This window comes from Octopus bimaculoides, chromosome 3 (genome assembly GCF_046866305.1).
Source record: "Octopus bimaculoides isolate indiv1 chromosome 3, ASM4686630v1, whole genome shotgun sequence".
Taxonomy (NCBI): Eukaryota; Metazoa; Mollusca; class Cephalopoda; order Octopoda; family Octopodidae; genus Octopus; species Octopus bimaculoides.
This window is the reverse complement of record NC_142930.1, coordinates 17997530-18018308: the sequence shown is the minus strand read 5'-3', so window position 1 is coordinate 18018308 and position 20779 is coordinate 17997530. Positions and strand designations below refer to the sequence as shown.

At 35.1% G+C, this 20779-nt stretch overlaps 1 protein-coding gene across 2 annotated transcripts in view; it reads right to left on the bottom strand.

Moving 5' to 3' along the window:
- Window positions 1-19010, bottom strand: part of LOC106873711 (dual specificity mitogen-activated protein kinase kinase 4) — a 94947-nt gene extending 75937 nt beyond the window's left edge. For both annotated transcript variants that reach the window (XM_014921185.3, XM_089348640.1), the window contains exon 1: window positions 18855-19010. In XM_014921185.3, coding sequence (XP_014776671.1) covers window positions 18855-18900 — 46 coding nt within the window. In that variant the 5' untranslated portion in view covers window positions 18901-19010. The remainder of the gene's footprint in view (window positions 1-18854) is intronic.
- Window positions 19011-20779: the final 1769 nt, after the last annotated feature.

Here is a 20779-nt window from a genome sequence, read left to right as displayed (position 1 = left end):
AGAAATGTGAAGGGAGGGGAAGAGCAAGGAGTAAAAGAAATAGTTGGGAAGAAGAGCTGTGCCCATGATCCCTTTCAAGGCCTCTGAAACTGGTGGGAAGGATGGATGTATTCTCAAACCAAAGACATGATCTGAATGTTTGTAACAGGATGGAAATCTACTAAAGGCGCCTAAGGGTTTGGTGACAGAGATTAAGTCTACTACCCAAGTTGGTCATGGTGGGATTTGAACTCAAAACATTATGAACTGAAACAAATAGTACCTGATGATCTCACAATTCTACTACTTACTACTCTTGCCTGGTACTTTATTTAGCAACTCTGGAAGGATGAAAATCAAAGTGGATTTTGGTAGGGTGTGTTGTTGTTTTATCCCATGTCAACCTCGATAGAAATAAGGAAAAAAAACCCTATGATCAGAGGCATTCTAGCCATGACCAATCTGTCTTTTTCCTATGTGCATGGAACCCATGACTACATTATCTGTTAAATGCTGTTTTAGTATGTTGGAGTTTTATTTCTGAGTTCTCTCATTGCTATTCCTAGCACATTGAGTGGCATCATAGAGGCTGTCTTGTTGGCTCAAGTGTAGTTAAGTGGGAAGGAAAGGGAAACTCAAGAAGAGGAAGGCAGATATAAGTGAAGAAGCCAAAAATAAAATTTAAAAAAATAGAATAAAAATCAAATAAACTAATAAATATGTCAAAAGAACAAGTAGAAATTGGAACCTAAAAACAAAAATGAAAGAAAAATAAACCACAAGAAACTAAATGAGGTGTAGATGTAATTTGAAACAAGAGCTGAAAATATATCTTGTTTAGAAAACAAAATACTTCAAGAAAACATCTTAAGAGGTCATTCAAAAATTTTCAGTTCAAATTCAAATGAAATCAACCTTTCCTTTTCATCTTTCTGGGGTTGATAGAATAAATATCTGAGTTGATTTAGTCAACTACTTTTCCCTCTAAAATTTTTGGTCTTTTGTTAGAAATCATCATCATCATCATCATCGTCGTTTAACGTCCGCTTTCCATGCTAGCATGGGTTGGACGATTTGACTGAGGACTGGTGGACCAGGAGGCGACACCAGGCTCCAATCTGATTTGGCAGAGTTTCTACAGCTGGATGCCCTTTGGAAATCTTTATTATAATTATTGAGGTCAGTGGGTTGGCAGGATTGTTAGAGAGTCAGGTGAAATGCCTTGGACTTCTTATCCTGACTCTTAACATTTAGAGTTCAAATCATACTGAAGTCAACTTTGCCTTTCATCTTTTGTGGGGTTCAATAAAATGAAATACTGGAGTTGATTGTTTTGACTAACCCCACCCTCTCAAAATTGTAGGCCTTGTGCCTAAATTAAAAAAAAAAAACCCTATTATTATTGATATTATTATTAAGGCAGTGAGCTGGCAAAACTGTAGGTATGCCAAGCAAAATGCTTAGTGGCATTTTATTTATCTTCCCATTCACAAGTTCAAATTCTGTGTAGGTCGACTTTGCTTTTCATCCTTTCAGGGTTGATAAAAATAAGCACCAGTTGGGATTCACTCTTGAAATTGCTGGCAGTGTGCCAAAATCTGAAGCCAGTATTACTATTATTGTTAAGGTGGCAAACTGGCGGAATCGTTAGCATGCTGGATGAAATGCTTAACAGTATTTTCCCTGTCACTATGTTCTGAGTTGAAATTCTGCCGAGGTTGACTTTGCCGTTCATCCTTTCAGGGTTGATAAATTAAGTACCAGTGAAACACTGGGGTCGATGTAATTGACTAGTCCCCCTCCCTGCAAAATGTATGTATATATATATATACAGACACACACCAAATTAAAAAGGGTGGCTTCTTCCTTCTATACATATATGAATATATATATATATATATATATATATATATCATCGTCATCATCATCATCGTTTAACGTCCGCTTTCCATGCTAGCATGGGTTGGACGATTTGACTGAGGACTGGTGCAACCGGATGGCTACACCAGGCTCCAATCTAATTATATATATATATATATATATATATATATATATATATGTATATATGTATGTATGTATGTATGTATGTATGTATGTATGTATATATATATATATATATATATATATATATATATATATATATATATATATATATATATATATATATATATATATATATATATATATATATATATATATATATATATATATATAGGCACAGGAGTGGCTCTGTGGTAAGAAGCTTGCTTCCCAACCACATGGTTCTGAGTTCAGTCCCACTGCGTGGCCATCTTGGGTGATTGTCTTCTACTATAGCCTTGGGCCGACCAAAGCCTTGTGAATGGATTTGGTAGACGGAAACTGAAAGAAGCCCATCATATATATATATATATATATATATATATATATATAATTAAAAGGGTAAAGGTTTATCAATTATTTAAATTTATTAATAAATTAACAATTAATAATTTTTACCAAGCCTTTCGGTATGTAAACACCATTATCGGTGGAGAACGTATCTAAAAGTTCTTATACATTTATAAACATAATTAAGGGATCAGCAAACAGTTGCTTCACCACATACCGAAGTTCAGAAATAGCAGTTAAAATGCTGAGACTCCAACAGATAGCATTTTAGCTGCTATTTCTGAACTTCGGTATGTGGTGAAGCAACTGTTTGCTGATCCCTTAATTATGTTTATATATATATATATATATATATATGTATGCATGTATTTGTGTGTCTGTGTTTATCTCCCCACCATTGCTTGACACCAATGTTGGTGTCTTTACGTCCCTGTAAATTAGCAGTTCAGAAAAAGCGACCAATAGAGTAAGTACTAGGTTTACAAAGAATAGTTCTGGGGTTGATTTGTTTGACTAAAGGCAGTACTCCAGCATGACCACTGTCAAATGACTGAAACAAGTAAAAGAATAAAAAAATAAAAGAATATATATAGAATAGGAAATTTCTATTGGTAAATCTCTTACTGAGATACATTCAGTACTCTAAAGTTTATTTGCCAACATAATGTGGCATTTGTGGTTTAGGACGAATGTTACTGTTATTTAGCCTCAGGAAACATCATCTCCAACTGGTTATATGACAAACTATCTGTGTCCTTATATTTTCAAACAATGGAGTTTAACATCCCCACTCAGCACAAAACAATACCTGTGTATTGCGATTTCTGGGTTATTTCCCTTCATCAGCACAGAATAACTGTTCAGCTAGAGGTGGTGCTGCTAAATTCATGTTTGATCAGATAGTGTGTTGTACAGCCAGCTGGAGACGATGTTTCCTTGGGCTAAATAACAGTAACATTCGTCCTAAACCAGGACTGCTTCGGTATATTGGCAAATAATCTTTACTCTAGAATATATGTATATATATATATATATATATATATATATATATATATATATATATATATATATATATGTATATATATATGTATATATATGTATATGTCTGCATGCATGTATGTATGTATGTATGTATGTATGTATGTATACATGTGTGTGTGTGTGTGTGTGGTAATATCTCTTTGCCTTGGTATCACATGATACTTGTAAATGAGTGTCACTACCATGCAAGTAGTGTTTTTCATTTTCAATTTCCTGTAAAAATGTCTACCCATGGAAACAAGTGAAGGTTCGTGACAGGAATGTTGTCTGCCCATAGAAAATCTGCCTCTACAAATTCTGTCCAACCCATGCAAACATGGAAAAAGTGTGCCTTCAAATGATGATATCAAAAATAACACATACTCTGAGAATAGTACCAAAGACAACATAAATTTTGTTGCTGAGTGGTTGGTGTCAGGAAGAGCATCCAGCCACGAAAACCATGACAAAACAGACACAGAAGTCTGGTGCAGGCACCTGCCTGGCCAGATCCTGTCAAACCGTTCAAGCCATGCCAGCATCATCATGATGATGATGATGATGATGATGATGATGATGATGATGATGATGATGATGATGATGATGATGGTGATGGTGATGGTGATGGTGATGATGATGATGATGATGATGATGATGATGATGATGATGATGATGATGTTTAATGTTTAAATATCTGATAGTAGTTTCATACAACACATAATAATCCTTTCCACTAAAGGCACAAGGCCTGAAATTTTGGGGGAGGGGACGGACTAGTTGATTACATTGACCCCCAGTGTTTCATTGTTACTTAATTTATTGACCCCGAAAGGATGAAAGGCAAAGTCAACCTCAGCAGAATTAGAACACAGAATGTAAAGATAGGTGAACTTGCACTAAGTGTTTTGCCCAGAGTGCTAACAGTTCTGCTAGTTCACTGCCTTAATAATAATAATAATAATAATAATAATAATAATAATAATAATAATAATAATAATAATAATAATAATAATAGTAATAAGGCAAATAGACCAGATATAGTTGTCAAAGATCATGAAGAAAAAAAATGCTTTCTAATTGATGTATCAATACCAGCAGATGACAACATTTCTCTAAAAGAAATGGAAAAACTTTCAAAATACAAAGACCTGGAAATAGAGGTAACTCGAATGTGGAATCTAAAAACAGAAACAATTCCTATCATAGTAGGTGCCTTAGGTATAATAAAAAAATATTCAGACAAATACATAACAAAAACACCAGGACTTACAAATATATATAACATACAGAAAATTGCACTACTGGGCACTGCACTCATCCTACGCAAAACACTTTCAATACAGTAAACATAAGAGCACCACAGCAAACCACAGCACATACCCAAGGCGCACAGAGCTGCACTCGGTAGTGAAGTGAAAGCACGTTATAAAAATAAAACTACTGAACAATAATAATAATAATAATAATTAATTCTGGTTTTATTGGCCACAAGGGCTAATATAAATTAAAAACATGTAAGGACAAAGACAGGACGCAGGTTACAAAGGGTTTTGTCCGAAAAGAAAACGTTCGTGTAAACAATTAGGAAAACAGAGAAAGATATAACAAATAAAACTCCCAATAGGGGGAGGCGCTTCGAAAGGTTACACGTGAAAAAACCCATAAAAGCCACAGGAGCCTGGTCAGAAAATAAGAAAGGGGTATAGAGCCCTTTCTCCTTTTACATTACCTTTTTCTTTTTACAGGTGTATTCTCAGAATTGGTCTGTTCATACTGGCCATTCTTCCAACAGTCACCCATCTTTCAACAAATTTGCTATGAGACAGCACTTCCCTCTCTACTCTCATCTTCCATTTCAAGTGGAACTTGAAAAAATTGATGAGCCCTTGGCCAAAGAGGAAAGTGTCTGACATTAGCCCTTTCAAACGGGTCCACCATACCACCTCTTTCGCTACAGCCACTAGACATAGGAAAATTGCCTTACCCTCCCGGTTAAAGGAGGTCGGCGGGTCAATCATCACAATGGATTCAGCTGATAGCCGGATCTGTCCTACATGTGGCAGTAGCTGTTCGACCTGAATAGTAATAATACAAATAATAATAATAACTGCATGCCCCTTTGACCCACGAATAGTCAAGAAGGAGGATGAAAAGATAGATAGCTACAACCCTCTTAAGTACGAAATAACCGGGATAAGGAAAATGAAGAAGGTGAAGGTAGTGCCAATTATTGCTGGGTCCTTGGGAACAGTGTCAAAAGGCATCAAGAAGAATATAAAGGAAATTGGAATAGAGTAGAACTGTTACAAAAGGTTTGCCTCCTTGGCATGGCCAGAATAATCAGGACAGTAATAGATAACGGAAAAGAATGAATAGCATGGTACCGTAGCCTGCAGGTAGTAAGCCCGTTATGCATGCAAAACTCTAGGAGCTTCAACAAAACCTGTGATAAAGAGTAAATAATAATAATAATAATAATAATAATAATAATAATAATAATAATAATAATAATAATAATAATAATCATAATGATAATAATGATAATAATAATAATAAACAAATACAAACAAATAAACCAAAAAACTGCTGCAAGTTTGTACTCTTAGTGAAATAAAATTCTTGCTTCTGCCGATGTTAAAAATTACTATCACATTTGTAGAATTCATAAAAACCAGTTTTGCAGCATTTAGTTACGTCCCTTTAAATTTTGATAAAAAAAAAAAAATCATGGCAAAATGAATTCAGTATTCCTCTTCTCAGAATGAATCAACTATACCCTACCCACAAACAATTTTCATGTCAGAAATCATTATTATTTTTATTGATGCGTTATAGACTAAATATCAAAAAAAATTAATTAGTCCATGGTTCACTACATTTCAATAACCACACCTTCCTAGGTTGCATTCAGGTGTTTTACCGTATGCTGAAATTAAACCCACCATGTTGTTGCCACAGTCAGATGCCCATGCATGTGTGTTTGGAATAAGGTCGCTTTCTTTATCTTCTGCTTCTTCTGTTCATCTTGCTCCTACTCCCCATTTTACACTCCCCTCCCCCTCCCCCTCCCCTCCCCCCTCCCCCTCCCCTCCCCTCCCCTCCCCTCCCCTCCCCTCCCCTCCCCTCCCCTCCCCTCCCCTCCCCTCCCCTCCCCTCCCCTCCCCTCCCCTCCCCCTCCCCTCCCCATCCCCTCCCCTCCCCTCCCCTCCCCCTCCTCCTCCTCTGCCTAAGCATTGTCGTCATCATTTTCGTCATTGCCCCTTCTGATGCTGCTGCTATAGTCATTCAAACTGCAACCATCATATTCTTATTTCCATTCAATAGACTGTTCAAAAATGATCGTTTGCCATTATTGTCACCACCACCACCACCACCACCACCATAACCACCATCACCACCGCCGCCGCCGCTGCCACCTCCACCACGACAACACCACCAAAACCAATGCTAATGCTACCACCATCACCACAATTACCATCATCACAGTCATCATCATCATTATTGATATCATTGTCATCGTCTTTCTCATTCCTCTTTAACCCACTTAAATTTTTGTAGTTTTAACCTTTATTTCATTCCAACGAAGAAAGATAATCATCTTATATATCTTTACATGTATACACACTCACACAATACACACACACACACACACACACACACACACACGTGTATATATATATATATATATATATATACACACACCCACATATATAATTATATATATATATATATATATATATATATATATATATATATATATATTTATATATATGTATATGTATATATATATATATATATATATATATATATATATATATGCACACACACACACACACACACACACACACACACACAGAGTGACATAGAGAGAGAGAGAGAGAGAGAGAGAGTGATTATACACACACATATTTCTGTGTATGTGTATGTATATATATATATATATATATATATATATATATATATATATATATATATATATATATATAAACTGGCTCCCCCACAGTTATGATGATGGGTGTTCCAGTTGATTCGATCAATGGAACAGCCTGCTTATGAAATTAATGTGCAAGTAGCTGAGCACTCCACAGATACATGTGCTGTTAAAGTAGTTCTCAGGGAGATTCACTCTGACACATATTGTGTTAAGACTGGTCCTTTTGAATAACAGGTACAACTCATTTCTTCCAGCTGTGTGGACTAGAACAATGAGAAATAAAGTGTCTTGCTCAAGGACACAATATGGCATCATGAATTGAACTCACAGCCTTATGATTGTGAGCCAAATACTCTAGCCATGAAGTCACATGTAAGCGACGGAGAGCCAGGCCAATAAAAATTTAAATAATAATAATAATAGTAATAGTAATAATTCTTTCTAATTTTGGCACAAGGCCAGCAATTTTAGGCAAAGTCTTGTAGCTGATACCATCAACCCCACTATGTGATTGGTACTTTATTTTTATCAACTCAAAATGGCTGAAAGGAGAAGTTAACGGCAACAGAGTTTGAGCACAGCAAGATTAATGGGCCAACAGAAATGCCTGTTTAGCATTTTGCCTGATATGTTAATGATTTCTACATGTTTGCCACCTTAACAACAACAACAATAATGATAATGATAATGATAATGATAATAATAATAATAATAATAATAATAATAATATAGTTGTCAAAGATCATGAAGGAAAAAAAATGCTTTCTAATTGATGTATCAATACCAGCAGAGGACAACATTTCTCTAAAAGAAATGGAAAAACTTTCAAAATACAAAGACCTGGAAATAGAGGTAACTCGAATGTGGAATCTAAAAACAGAAACAATTTCTATCATTGTAGGCGCCTTAGATATAATAAAAAAGTATTCAGACAAATACATAACAAAAACACCAGGACTTACAAATATATATAACATACAGAAAATTGCACTACTGGGCACAGCACACATCCTACGCAAAACACTTTCAATACAGTAACCATAAGAGCATCACAGCAAACCACAGCACATACCCAAGGCACACAGAGCTGCGCTCGGTAGTGAAGTGAAAGCACGTTATAAAAATAAAACTATTGAATAATAATAATAATAATAATAATAATAATAATAATAATCCTTTTTACTATAGGCACAATGCCTGAAATTTCTGGGGAGGGGACTAGTTGATCACATCGACTTCAGTACTCCACTGGTACTTAATTTATCGACCCCGAAAAAATGAAAGGCAAAGTCAACCTTGGCAGAATCTAAATTCAGAATGTAAAGATGGACGAAATACAACAACAACAACAATGATCATAACAATCCTTTTTACTATAGGCACAAGACTTGAAATTTGTGGGAAGGGGCCTTGTTGATTATACTGAATCCAGTGCTCAACTGGTATTTATTTTATCAATCCTGGAAGAATGAAAGGCAAAGTTGACATTGGCAGATTTTGAACTCAGAACATAAAACCAGAAGAAATGCTGCTTAGTATTTTGTCTGACATCCAAACATTAACCCTTTAGCATTTAAACTGGCCATATCCAGTCAAAAGTATTCTGCCTGTTTTATGTTCAAACTGGCCAGATCTGGTCTCTCACACCAACCCTACAATATCGTTTTAAAAATTAACAGCTAACTCTGTTGATCGTTACCAACGATGCCTCCCTGGCACTTGTGTCAGTGGCACATGAAAAGACATTTGAGTGAGATTGTTGCCAGTGCCGATGGACTGGCTCCTGTGCAGGTGGCACATAAAATACACCATTTCGAGCGTGGCCGTCGCCAGTACCGCCTGACTGGCCCTCGTGCCGGTGGCATGTAAAACACCCACTACACTCTCGGAGTGGTTGGCGTTAGGAAGGGCATCCAGCTGTAGAAACTCTGCCAAATCAGATTGGAGCCTGGTGTCGCCTCCTGGTCCACCAGTCCTCAGTCAAATCGTCCAACCCATGCTAGCATGGAAAGCGGACGTTAAACGACGATGATGATGATCAAAATCTCATAGCTACAAGATAATGTATGATTAGTTCAAAACAATGTGGATAAAAAAGCATTAATTTTGGCAGAATAATGCAAACACTAAAGGGTTAATGATAATAATTATTTCTTTATTGCTCATAGGGAACTAAACATAGAGGGGACAAACAAGGACAGACAAAGGGATTAAGTTGATTACATCGACCCCAGTGCGTAATTAGTACTTATTTAATCAACCCCGAAAAGATGAAAGGCAAAGTCAACCTTGGTGGAATTTGAACTTAGAACGTAATGGCAGACATTAATGATAATAATGATTTTATTGTAAACATGAGTCAGAAAAGGGCTAAAAGAAAAGACAGAAAACAGCAATAACCCAAGCAAAGAAAGACGGCAATGGTAGTCAAAAGTATATTCAGAGAACACAGGTTGTACATTGTAGCCCAAGAAGATGAGTAAAAGAACTATAAAGGAGAAAGCAAACAGGAATATGGAATTTGGAATTTGGGTTGGTGAATCAGGAATTTGGGTTGGTGAATTACATGAAATTTTTGAAGTATACACCTTTGTGACAGCTTATAAGCAATATGAGTGGTTTATTCCATGCTTTGACTATTCTGGGTATGAAAAAAAATTTCTAAAAGTCATGGTTGCTACACTATTATTTTTGATTTTATAAACATGTCTATGGCTATTGTTGTTGTTTGTTCCTTCTTGAGCCATGCCTGGCTTATAAGGGCCAGTTTCCTGGTTTCTTTGGTGTATAGGTTCCCCACCTGGATGGGACACCAGTTTGTTGCAGGTGAGCTGCTAGATGCAGGAGGAAAGAGTGAGAGAAAGTTGTAGTGAAAGAGTCAGCAAAAATTTGTCATTTATCTTCTGCCGGAGCCACGTGGAGCTTAGGTGTTTTGCTCATAAAGACAGACATCGCCAGGTCTGTGATCTGAACCCATGATCCTTCAATTGTGAGTCCACTACTCTAACCACTAGGCCATGTGCCTCCACTCTATGGCTATTAGAAATACAGAATTCAAAAAGGTGACCCAGATTGTTAGAAAGATAGTGAATAACCTTATGAAATTTGGTCATGTCAGCTGCTTTTTGTGTGTTGATGCCTAAAGAAGCAAGGCATTCAAGATAGAGTTAGTGACAGGTAAGATGTATTCATCAGGTTGCATGTCCCAGGACAGCTTCCAGTAGATCAATATTTTAGACAAGACAGGGATTTCAAACTAGATATGCAAACTATGTGTAGATGTACCATAGCTATACATAACCTTAAGTAGATAGCTGGTGAACTGGCAAAGGTGTTACTGAATGATAAGACACCTTTGAACTTTTTAATCATTTTATAAATGTGGTTCATCCAATGCAGATCATTGTTGACAATAATACCTAGGTAACATTCACCTGCAGATTTTTTAAGGTTGGTGTTATGGAAGGAATAGGTAAATTCTGGGCATTTCTTCCTAAAATTATTGTGGTACACTTGTGTATAGTCAGCTTCTGTTAACAGTGAGCAATCCATTGCTGCAATCTGTCCATATTAGATTATGTGTGAGGTCTATAGCATATAAGGTCTGTTTTTTTTTTATAGTAAGATACAACTTAATGTTGTCTGCATATTTTGACACAACAACATGCTTCAGGCTGACAAGAATTTCAGTAATATATACAATAAACAACAGGTGACCAAGAATAGATCTTTATAGGATGTTATTGCAAAAGGTAAAGAATGTTGTTCTAGTATTGTAACTCCCTCTGTTTGACTGGGAATGACAGACCTCAACCAGCTACAAAGATTAGCCTGCATGCTCATTACAGAGACCTTGCCATGAATCATTTGTGTGTCACAATAATAAAGGTATTGGCAAAGACGAGATCGATAGCATCAACCCATGAGCCACTGTCTGTGACTTGGGTGATGTCTTCAAAAAATTCTATGAGTTGGATACAGCAGCTGGAGTTGGGGATAAATCAGAATTGTGAAGGTTGGATAAAGCTATGAGAGTTTCAGAAGTGCCATAGTGTCTCTCTGATAGAGGACTTCATCAGTTTAGTGATACAGCTACTGAGACTGACTGGACAATAATTGATAAGAGATGTACGACTATCCTTTTTGAACATGAAAATAACATTGACAGTAATCCACTGTGTAACAGTTATTAAGTCAGAAGTAGAAGAGGAATGAAAACTGGTGTAATACAAAGAGGGGGCTGCATTTAAGAAGCAGCTAAGTTGTGTCATGAAGACCAGGGGAAGCAGAGTTGCACATATACTTGAGATGCCATTGCAGCATTGTAGGAATAAATTTAACAAATGTTATGGATGTTGTCAGTGACAGTGAAGATGGAATTTTGGGATTTTCAACAGAAAAAGTGTTAGTATAGCCTTCAGCAATAAGGTTTGAACTCTCTTTAGGGTCATAAGTAATTTGATAATTGTGAAGTGGATTAGTTTACACCATGTTTGTATGTATGTATGTATGTATGTATGTAAATGTATATATATATATATATTTATGTACGTATATTTATATATGTCTCTCTCTCTCTTTCTCGCCCCCTCTCTCTCTCCCTCTTTCTCTCCTCCTCTCTCTCCATACATACATACATACATACATGCATGTATATCATCCACTTTTCTATGCTTTGGAGAGATGAAATTTGTTAAGGTATATTTTACACTCCTGGATGCTCTTCCTATCACTAATGTAGCCTATTTCTACGCCAGGTAATATTTCTCCCAGGACTTTGAGCATGAACAGCACAATTATTAGATATCATGGATATTGGTATTCAACAATGGTCAGAGATGTTTTTTGTGCAAGTCATAGACCAGCACAGAAGGGATATGAACACACACACACGCACACACACACACACACACACATTCACATCTATGCACATACAAACAGATCTTTTAATTTACCTCTACTAAGTATGGTCCTAATGCTTTGGTCAGCTTGAGGTCCAGGGTGGCATACAGTGAGAATGAACCCATAACCATGATAAGGGAGCTCTTTCTAACCATATAGCCATGTTTGTGCATACATGCATACATACATACACATGCATGTGCACATGTGCACACACACACATATACGTCACCCCCACCACTGCACATGACACATGCATTTCCATGATTGTATTAATTAGATAAGGTATTGCTGGGGGAAAATTTCTATCACTGGAAACCCTTTCCTGACATCTAACTCTTGTGTTTCTAAGGGAGGTAATAATTCCCTCACTCAATATCCCAGTCATGCTTTCACAGAAATTCATAAATTCATGCAGACATACATGCATACATACGTACATACATACATACATACATACATACATAAATACATACATACATATATATATAATAATATAAATAATATATAGCTATATGCATATATCCATACATATATGTACATACCTACATTTATATGTAGGCATACATGCATATATCGGTACAGGACATAAAAAAAACGTTAAACACAATGAGAAACGAAAACATAAAAATGAAAACACAAAAAGAACTTTTTTCGAACAACGAAAAAAACAAACAGAGAAACGAGACGTGTAACATATAGAGTATATCCCTTCATCAGTTGTCCCTGTTCCATCTATTCTGCGTTTCGAAGGCAAGGATACATCTTGATATAGTACATATTTATGTATGGATATATATACATATATAGTGAGAGAGAGAGAGAGAGAGAGAGAGATAGAAACATATTCATCCAGACATGCATGTATGTATGTATGTATGTATGTATATATGTATAGGTGCAGGCATGGCTGTGTGGTAAGTAACTTGCTTCCCAACAACATGGTTCCAGGTTCAGTTCCCTGTGTGGCACCTTGAGCAAGTGTCTTCTACTAAAGCCTTGGGCTGACCAAAACGTTGTGAGTGGATTTGGTAGACGGTAACTGAAAGAAGTCCGTTCTATATATGTATATATTTGTGCATCTGTGTTTGTCCCCCACACCATCGCATGACAACTGATGCTGGTGTGTTTATGTTCCCATAACTTAGCAGTTTGCCAAAAGAGACCGATACAATAAGTACTAGGCTTACAAAAAATAAGTCCTGGGGTCGATTTGTAAAACTAAAGGCGGTGCTCCCACCTGATCACTGTCAAATGACTGAAACAAGTAAAATAATAAAAGAATATAATATATCGTCGTGATCATCATAATGTGAAGTCCATCTTTCATACTGGCCTGGGCTGACAGTTGGACATAATCCAATGAACCAGGAGACTGTCTTGAGTTCCAATGTCTGCTTAAGCATGATCTCTACAGCTGGATGTTCTTCCTAATGCTTTTTTCATGGCACTGATACCTGTGAGGCCACTAAACATATTACACACACACATGTATATCTATCTATCTATCTATCTATCTATCTATCTATCTATCTATCTATATATATATATATATATATATGTAGTTAAAAAAAACAATAACAAAAAAACAAAAAAGTGAGGACGTGATATGGATAGTATTATTGGATAAGCACCCACTACACTCTCGGAGTGGTTGGCGTTAGGAAGGGCATCCAGCTGTAGAAACTCTGCCAAATCAGATTGGAGCCTGGTGTAGCCTTCGGGTTCCACCAGTCCTCAGTCAAATTGTCCGACCCATGCTAGCATGGAAAGTGGACGTTAAACGATGATGATGATGGTGATGAAATATATATATATATAAATAAATTACTGTGGGTGTTGTACATCAGTTCTCTCTACCTACATATAAAAAATAGGGTTATAAATGTGGTGAAGTCCCTTTTGGATTTAGGTTTCCTTGAGCATTGAAATGAAATGCATACTTCTACAGAATATATTATATTAATTTTTGGATGTTTCTGCAAATACCATTTTAAATATGCACCTATATACATGCCTTACCCCTGTAGAAACACAGAAAAATAAGCTTACTAACATAATTGCTTAAAAGGTTCCATCTCTGTATAATATATATACATGTGCAGAAACATATACAAGTGTGTATGTATGTATGTATGTATGTATGTATGTATGTATGTATGCATGCATGTATGTATGTATGCATGCATGCATGTATGTATGTATGTGTGTATATATATATATATATATATATATATATATATATATATATATATATATATATATGTATGTATGCATGAATATATGTATGTATGCATGTATTTGAGGGTGTGTATATATACACGAGAATGTGTTTTTCTCTGTGTGTGTCTCCTTTTTATATGTATGTATGTATATGCATGTATGTATATGTATTAATCTATCTGTCTGTCTGCCTGTCTCTGCCTGTCTCCCTCCATCTCTCTCTCTCTCTCTCTCTCTCTCTCTCTCTCTATATATATATATATATATATATATATATATATATATATGCATGCATATGTATATAAACAACCATAAACCTATGGAAGTGGTGGGGTTAAATAAATACATATTCACTTCTCAGACTTCCTGACTTTATGTATATATATATATATATATATATATATATATATATATATAAAATATATTATTCATATATATATATATATATATATATATATATATATATATATATATATATATATATATATATATATATATATATATATAGTAGCAGTAGAAAAGGCGTTGGTAGAAACTCTATAAGATATACTCAGTGTAAGCTATGGACACATAAGATGTGCAGGAATATCAAAGGAAGGCTAACTAGGGAGTTAGTTTTGTATGCAGCAGATGCTCAGGAGCAATAAACACTGAAAATGTGCAGAAAACAACTTCTGTCACATTCCAAGGAGAAAAACTAGAGGTAGTTGATAGCTTCCGTTATCTAGGTGACCAAGTTAGTAGTGGGTGAGGGTGTGCTGAAAGTGTAGCTGCTAGAATAAGAATAGTCTGGGAAAAGTTCAGAGAGCTCTTACCTCTGCTGGTGACAAAGAGCCTCTTGCTCAGAGTAAAAGGCAGACTGTATGATGCATGTGTACGAACAGCCATGCTACATGGCAGTGAAATATGGGCTGTGACTGCTGAGGACATGCGTAAGCTCACAAGGAATGATGTCAGTATGCTCTGATGGATGTGTAGTGTCAGTGTGCATACTCAACAGAGTGTAAGTACCTTGTGAGAAAAGTTGAACTGAAGAAGCATCAATTGTGGTGTGCAAGAGTGATGATTGCGCTGGTATGGTCATATGGCGAGAATGGATGAGGATAGCTGTGTGAAAAAGTGCCACACCCTAGAAGTTGATGGAACCTGTGGTAGAGGTAGACCCAGGAAGACCTGGGATGAGGTGGTGAAGCACGACCTTTGAACATTAGGCCTCACCGAGGCAATGACTTGTGACCGAGACCTTTGGAAATATTCTGTGCGTGAGAAGACCCAGCAAGCCAAGTGAAACCATAATCTGAGGCCTCTGCCAGGGGTGTAGCCAGCCTACTTATGCGTACCTTTCCTTCATTGGACACTAAACTCCACTTGCGAAGACCTGTTGAGGCAAGTGAAATTGAAATCGAACCAAATTCGACAACTGGCACCCATGCCAACCTCTCCTTCATTGGACACTAAACTCAGCTTGCGAAGACCTGTTGGGGCAACTGTACCAGTTGAGAGCTAAGAGCACTGTCTGAGTGTGACCATTGCTGGAGCAGCTGTCTGGTTTCCATGCCAGTGGCACGTAAATAGTACCATTTGAGTGTGATCATTAACAGCATCGCGTTCTGGCACTTGTGCTGGTGGCACGTGAAAAAACATTCGAGCGAGATCATTGCCAGTGTTGCTGGACTGGCTCCTGCGCAGGTGGCACGTAAAATACACCATTTTGAGCGTGGCTGTTGCCAGTACTGCCTGACTGGCCTACATGCTGGTGGCACGTAAAAGCACCCACTACACTCTCGGAGTGGTTGGCGTATATATGTATATATATATATATATATATATATATATATATATAATATACATGCATATATATATATCCATATCATACATACACACACACACACACACATGCGAAACAACTTCAGAGATTTGTAAGGTGTATATATAGAGGTCTTTAAAGAGTTTCTGGATGAATCCAAATTGTGGCACGAGGCATAAAAAATATCAGCTCCGCCTGACTTCTTCACCAGAAGCAGTAAATAAAAGAAACCCAAATACACTGAAAGGCAGTGCTCTAGCATGGCCATAGCTCCCGGCCAAAACCAGTAAAAAGTAAAAGAAAAAATAAACAATATGTATGTAAATTTTTTTTGTGTCTCTGTGTCTATGTTTGTCCCCACCATTACCATTTGATAACAGGTGTTGGTTTGTTTACATCTTTGTAACTTAGCAGTTTGATAAAAGAGACCTGTAGAGTAAGTACCAGACTATAAAAGATCCCTACAAGGCTGTGCCCCAGCATGATTGTAGTCTAATAACTGAAAACAACTAAAAGATATATATATATATATATTCAAAGGAAGTGAAGAGAGGAGAGAGAGAAAGAGATAGAGATTGCTAAATGTTTCCTTTACAATAGTAAAGTCTTATCTTCAACACATCTGCATAGAACTTTGAGTACATGTCACCAGCCATAATCTCTGGCTAACCCAAAGATTGTGAGAAAAACCTAATTAGAAGTATGACAGATAGAATCGTACATGTAATTTAAAATACCTATATCATATTGAGTCCTTCCAAAAATCATATTAAGGGTTCGTTTGTGAACTATTCAGCCATTTATGCTTATAGCATAGCAGCATGTAGGTAGATTCCAATCAATTGAAAAAGTGGTACCCTCATCATTGAGAACCGACATGCTTTCCATTAGATACAGAGAAAGAGAGATACATATTCATGCAAGGATATATATATATATATATATATATATATATATATATATATATATATATATGTATATAGATGTTTGTATATATGTATATAATGTGCAGTAATTATGAGCATTGATATGACAATTGTACATCAATCAATCAACATCCACTTAAAGAAAGCAAGTAGTATATAGAAAATACAAGAATATGTTATTTGCTCCAAGAGCTATTAAGAACTTCCTTCTTCGTGTTCTCTTTCACCTTCTCTCTCTCTTGTTCGTATGAGGCTATATATATGCAAATACTCATAGAGACACGCATGTAAAAACGTATGTATGTGTGCATTTCTCTGTATATATATATATATATATATATATATATATATATATATATATATATGCATGTATGTGCACACATAAATACTATTCTTAATATATATATATATATATATATATATGAAGTGTACTCTATCTTCGGTATAAGTTTTCTTTTTACTCACTCATTAGCCTCTGTTCAGCTTGCATAGCATAGCTGTCTTAACTGTGTTACCAACTATTAATCTCCTTTGGAACCACTTTGCCATTGTGCATTCTCATTTACTTGCGTTTCATTTGGTCAGCTCTTGTTTGTGTGTGTGTGTGTGTATGTGTGTGTGTATGTGTGTGTGTGTGTGTGTGTGTTTGTGTGCATACATTATGTACATATATGATGTTGTATGACATGTGTTTAGCTATGGATATAATGCATTCCTAGTCTCACTCAGATATATATATATGTATATATATATGTATGTCTATATATATATACACACACACCACACACACATATATATGTATTATTACACAAACACATGTATGCGCACACACATGCATGTATATATATATATATATATATATATATATATATATATATATATCTATATCTATATCTATATATATATATATATGCATGTATATACATATATATATATATGCATGTATATGTATATATATATGTAATATATATATATACATATATATATGCAAATATATTTGCATACATGCACACACACATAAACACACATCTATGCATGTATACATGCAGACACAAACACTCATATATACATACACACATTTTAGCCATCATGTATATGTATATATTTGTGTGTGTGCATGTGCATCTGTGTGCACGTGCATCTATGTGTGTGTGTGTGTGTGTGTGTGTGCATGCTTGTGCATATGTGTATACATGTATAAACGCACACATATATACTAACACATACATTCTGTTTAATAATATTTTTCCTTATGTTATACTACTTCTATCATCTCTTTCGTTCCTTGTTGAAAGTATTTGACATTTCTTACGATTTCAGCTCTTATATGTCTGAATACAGTTGTGTGTAAACATTTTCATGAAGCTTAGACATGCATGCACACACGCACGCACGCACACACACACACACACACACACACACACACACACACACACATGCACATGCAAACACACATTTACAAAAGTATATAGATAGATATATATAAATATATATATATGTGTGTGTCTGTGTGTATGTGAATATGCATGTATGTATATCTATGCATGCATGTATGTATGCACATATATATGTATGTATATACATACAGAGAAGTAAACAAAAACAATTATTATACAAAAGAAAAAAAAAGGGTAAAAAATGAACACGTAAAATTCAGTTTGCTTCCATAGTACATCTGTAAATTTTGACATACCTCGAGGAATTCTGTATTTCTTGAAGATTTCTTTTTCTCTTGGCATTTTCCTAATCTTCCAGTTTTGTCTGCCTGCAACGCTAAAATGAACCTTTAAAAATATTATGTATGTATGTATGTATAAGTCTGTATTTATATATCTATATTTATATGGATATATATGTAATTATATATATATCATCTATATCTACTTCTGTCTCTGTCTATGTCTATCTATCTTTATATATAGATATATATATGTATATATATATATATATATATATATATATATATATATATATAAATATATATATATATATATATATAGATAATTAAAATTTGTGTTTCTTATTTCGGCAGTAATCTAGGCAAACTCTTCTCTCTTCACTGCTTGTTTCCTAGACTTCTGCACTGAAATATATTAGGTTTCTGGCTTCCCTCTCCTCTATCATTTATATTGATTAAGTTATCTTGCATTTCCTTCCCTGCTGCTAGATTGTAAAAAACCAAAAAAAAAAACAACAACAAAAACAAAAACAAAAAAAAATCAAAAACGAAACCAACAAGAACTAAAAATTCCAACTACAACAAAACAAAATAAAACAAAAAAGATATGATTTCCATTTGCTGGCGGTTCTCTTACAGCCAGCCACACTCTACTCCTCCTATTGGAAATTCCATTTCAGCAGCTGTTTGTTTATTGTCTAATGATCATAGAATTATGTGTCAGCGTTGAATTTATGTTTAGATGTTCTGTTTCAGTAGTTCACAGATTTTACATTTAGCTGCTGCATGCTGCTGCTGTGTCAGTATTTAATTTAGAATTTCTGTCCTAGCTTTTGTGTCTTTTGTTGTTGAACATAGTGTTTGCATTTATTTAGCTACTGTGTGATGTATCTGTTATTTCATTAATGAGCAGTTTGTATTTAGCTGCACAAATGTTACCAGTATAATTGCTTAGTTTGTGTTTAGCTGCTAGTAGCTATTGTCAATATAAATTTAGTGTTTAGTTTCTGTCTGTCTATCTGTTGTTTAAACCCAGGTGAGCACTGACCAGATGACCCAATGATCAAAGACATTCCAACTATGAACATTCCATCTATTTTCCTTTTTTATTCAGATATAGTGTATCAAGTAACCTGGTGGTTAGGGTATGGAGTGATTGTAAGGTTGTGGGGTTCAGTTCTCACACTCATTGGCATGTTGTGTCCTTGAGTATGTCACTTCAATTCATGTTGCTTTAGTTCACGCAGATGAAAAGGAATATCAACCACCACAACTGGGATTGGCATCCCATTCGGTGAAGAGTCTTGGAAATCCAGACAAGCTCCATCTTCATGAACCTGTATGGTCAAGTTAAATATATATGTATGTATATACATACATACATATATATATATATGATGATGATTTATATATATGTATATGATGTGATATATATATATATATATATATATATATATATATATATATATATATATATATATATATATATATATATATATATATATATATATATTTGTATATATGTATATATATGTATATGTATGTATATAAATGTATATATGTGTGTGTGTATATATATATATATATATATTTGAAGGTTTGGAGGTGATGTACAGAAATTATATAGAAAAAAATTAAGGTACTCAGAAATCTGGATGTTTGTACATTTACAGATTTTTATTAATGTCACATATTAAATAAAGCGCTTTTCACCTAGTCGTGTAGGATTTTCAAATTGAAAATCCTACACGACTAGGTGAAAAGCGCTTTATTTAATATGTGACATTAATAAAAATCTGTAAATGTACAAACATCCAGATTTCTGAGTACCTTAATTTTTTTCTATATATATATATATATATATATATATATGTATGTATGTATATATGTATGCATGTATATATATATATATATATATATATATATATATATATATATAT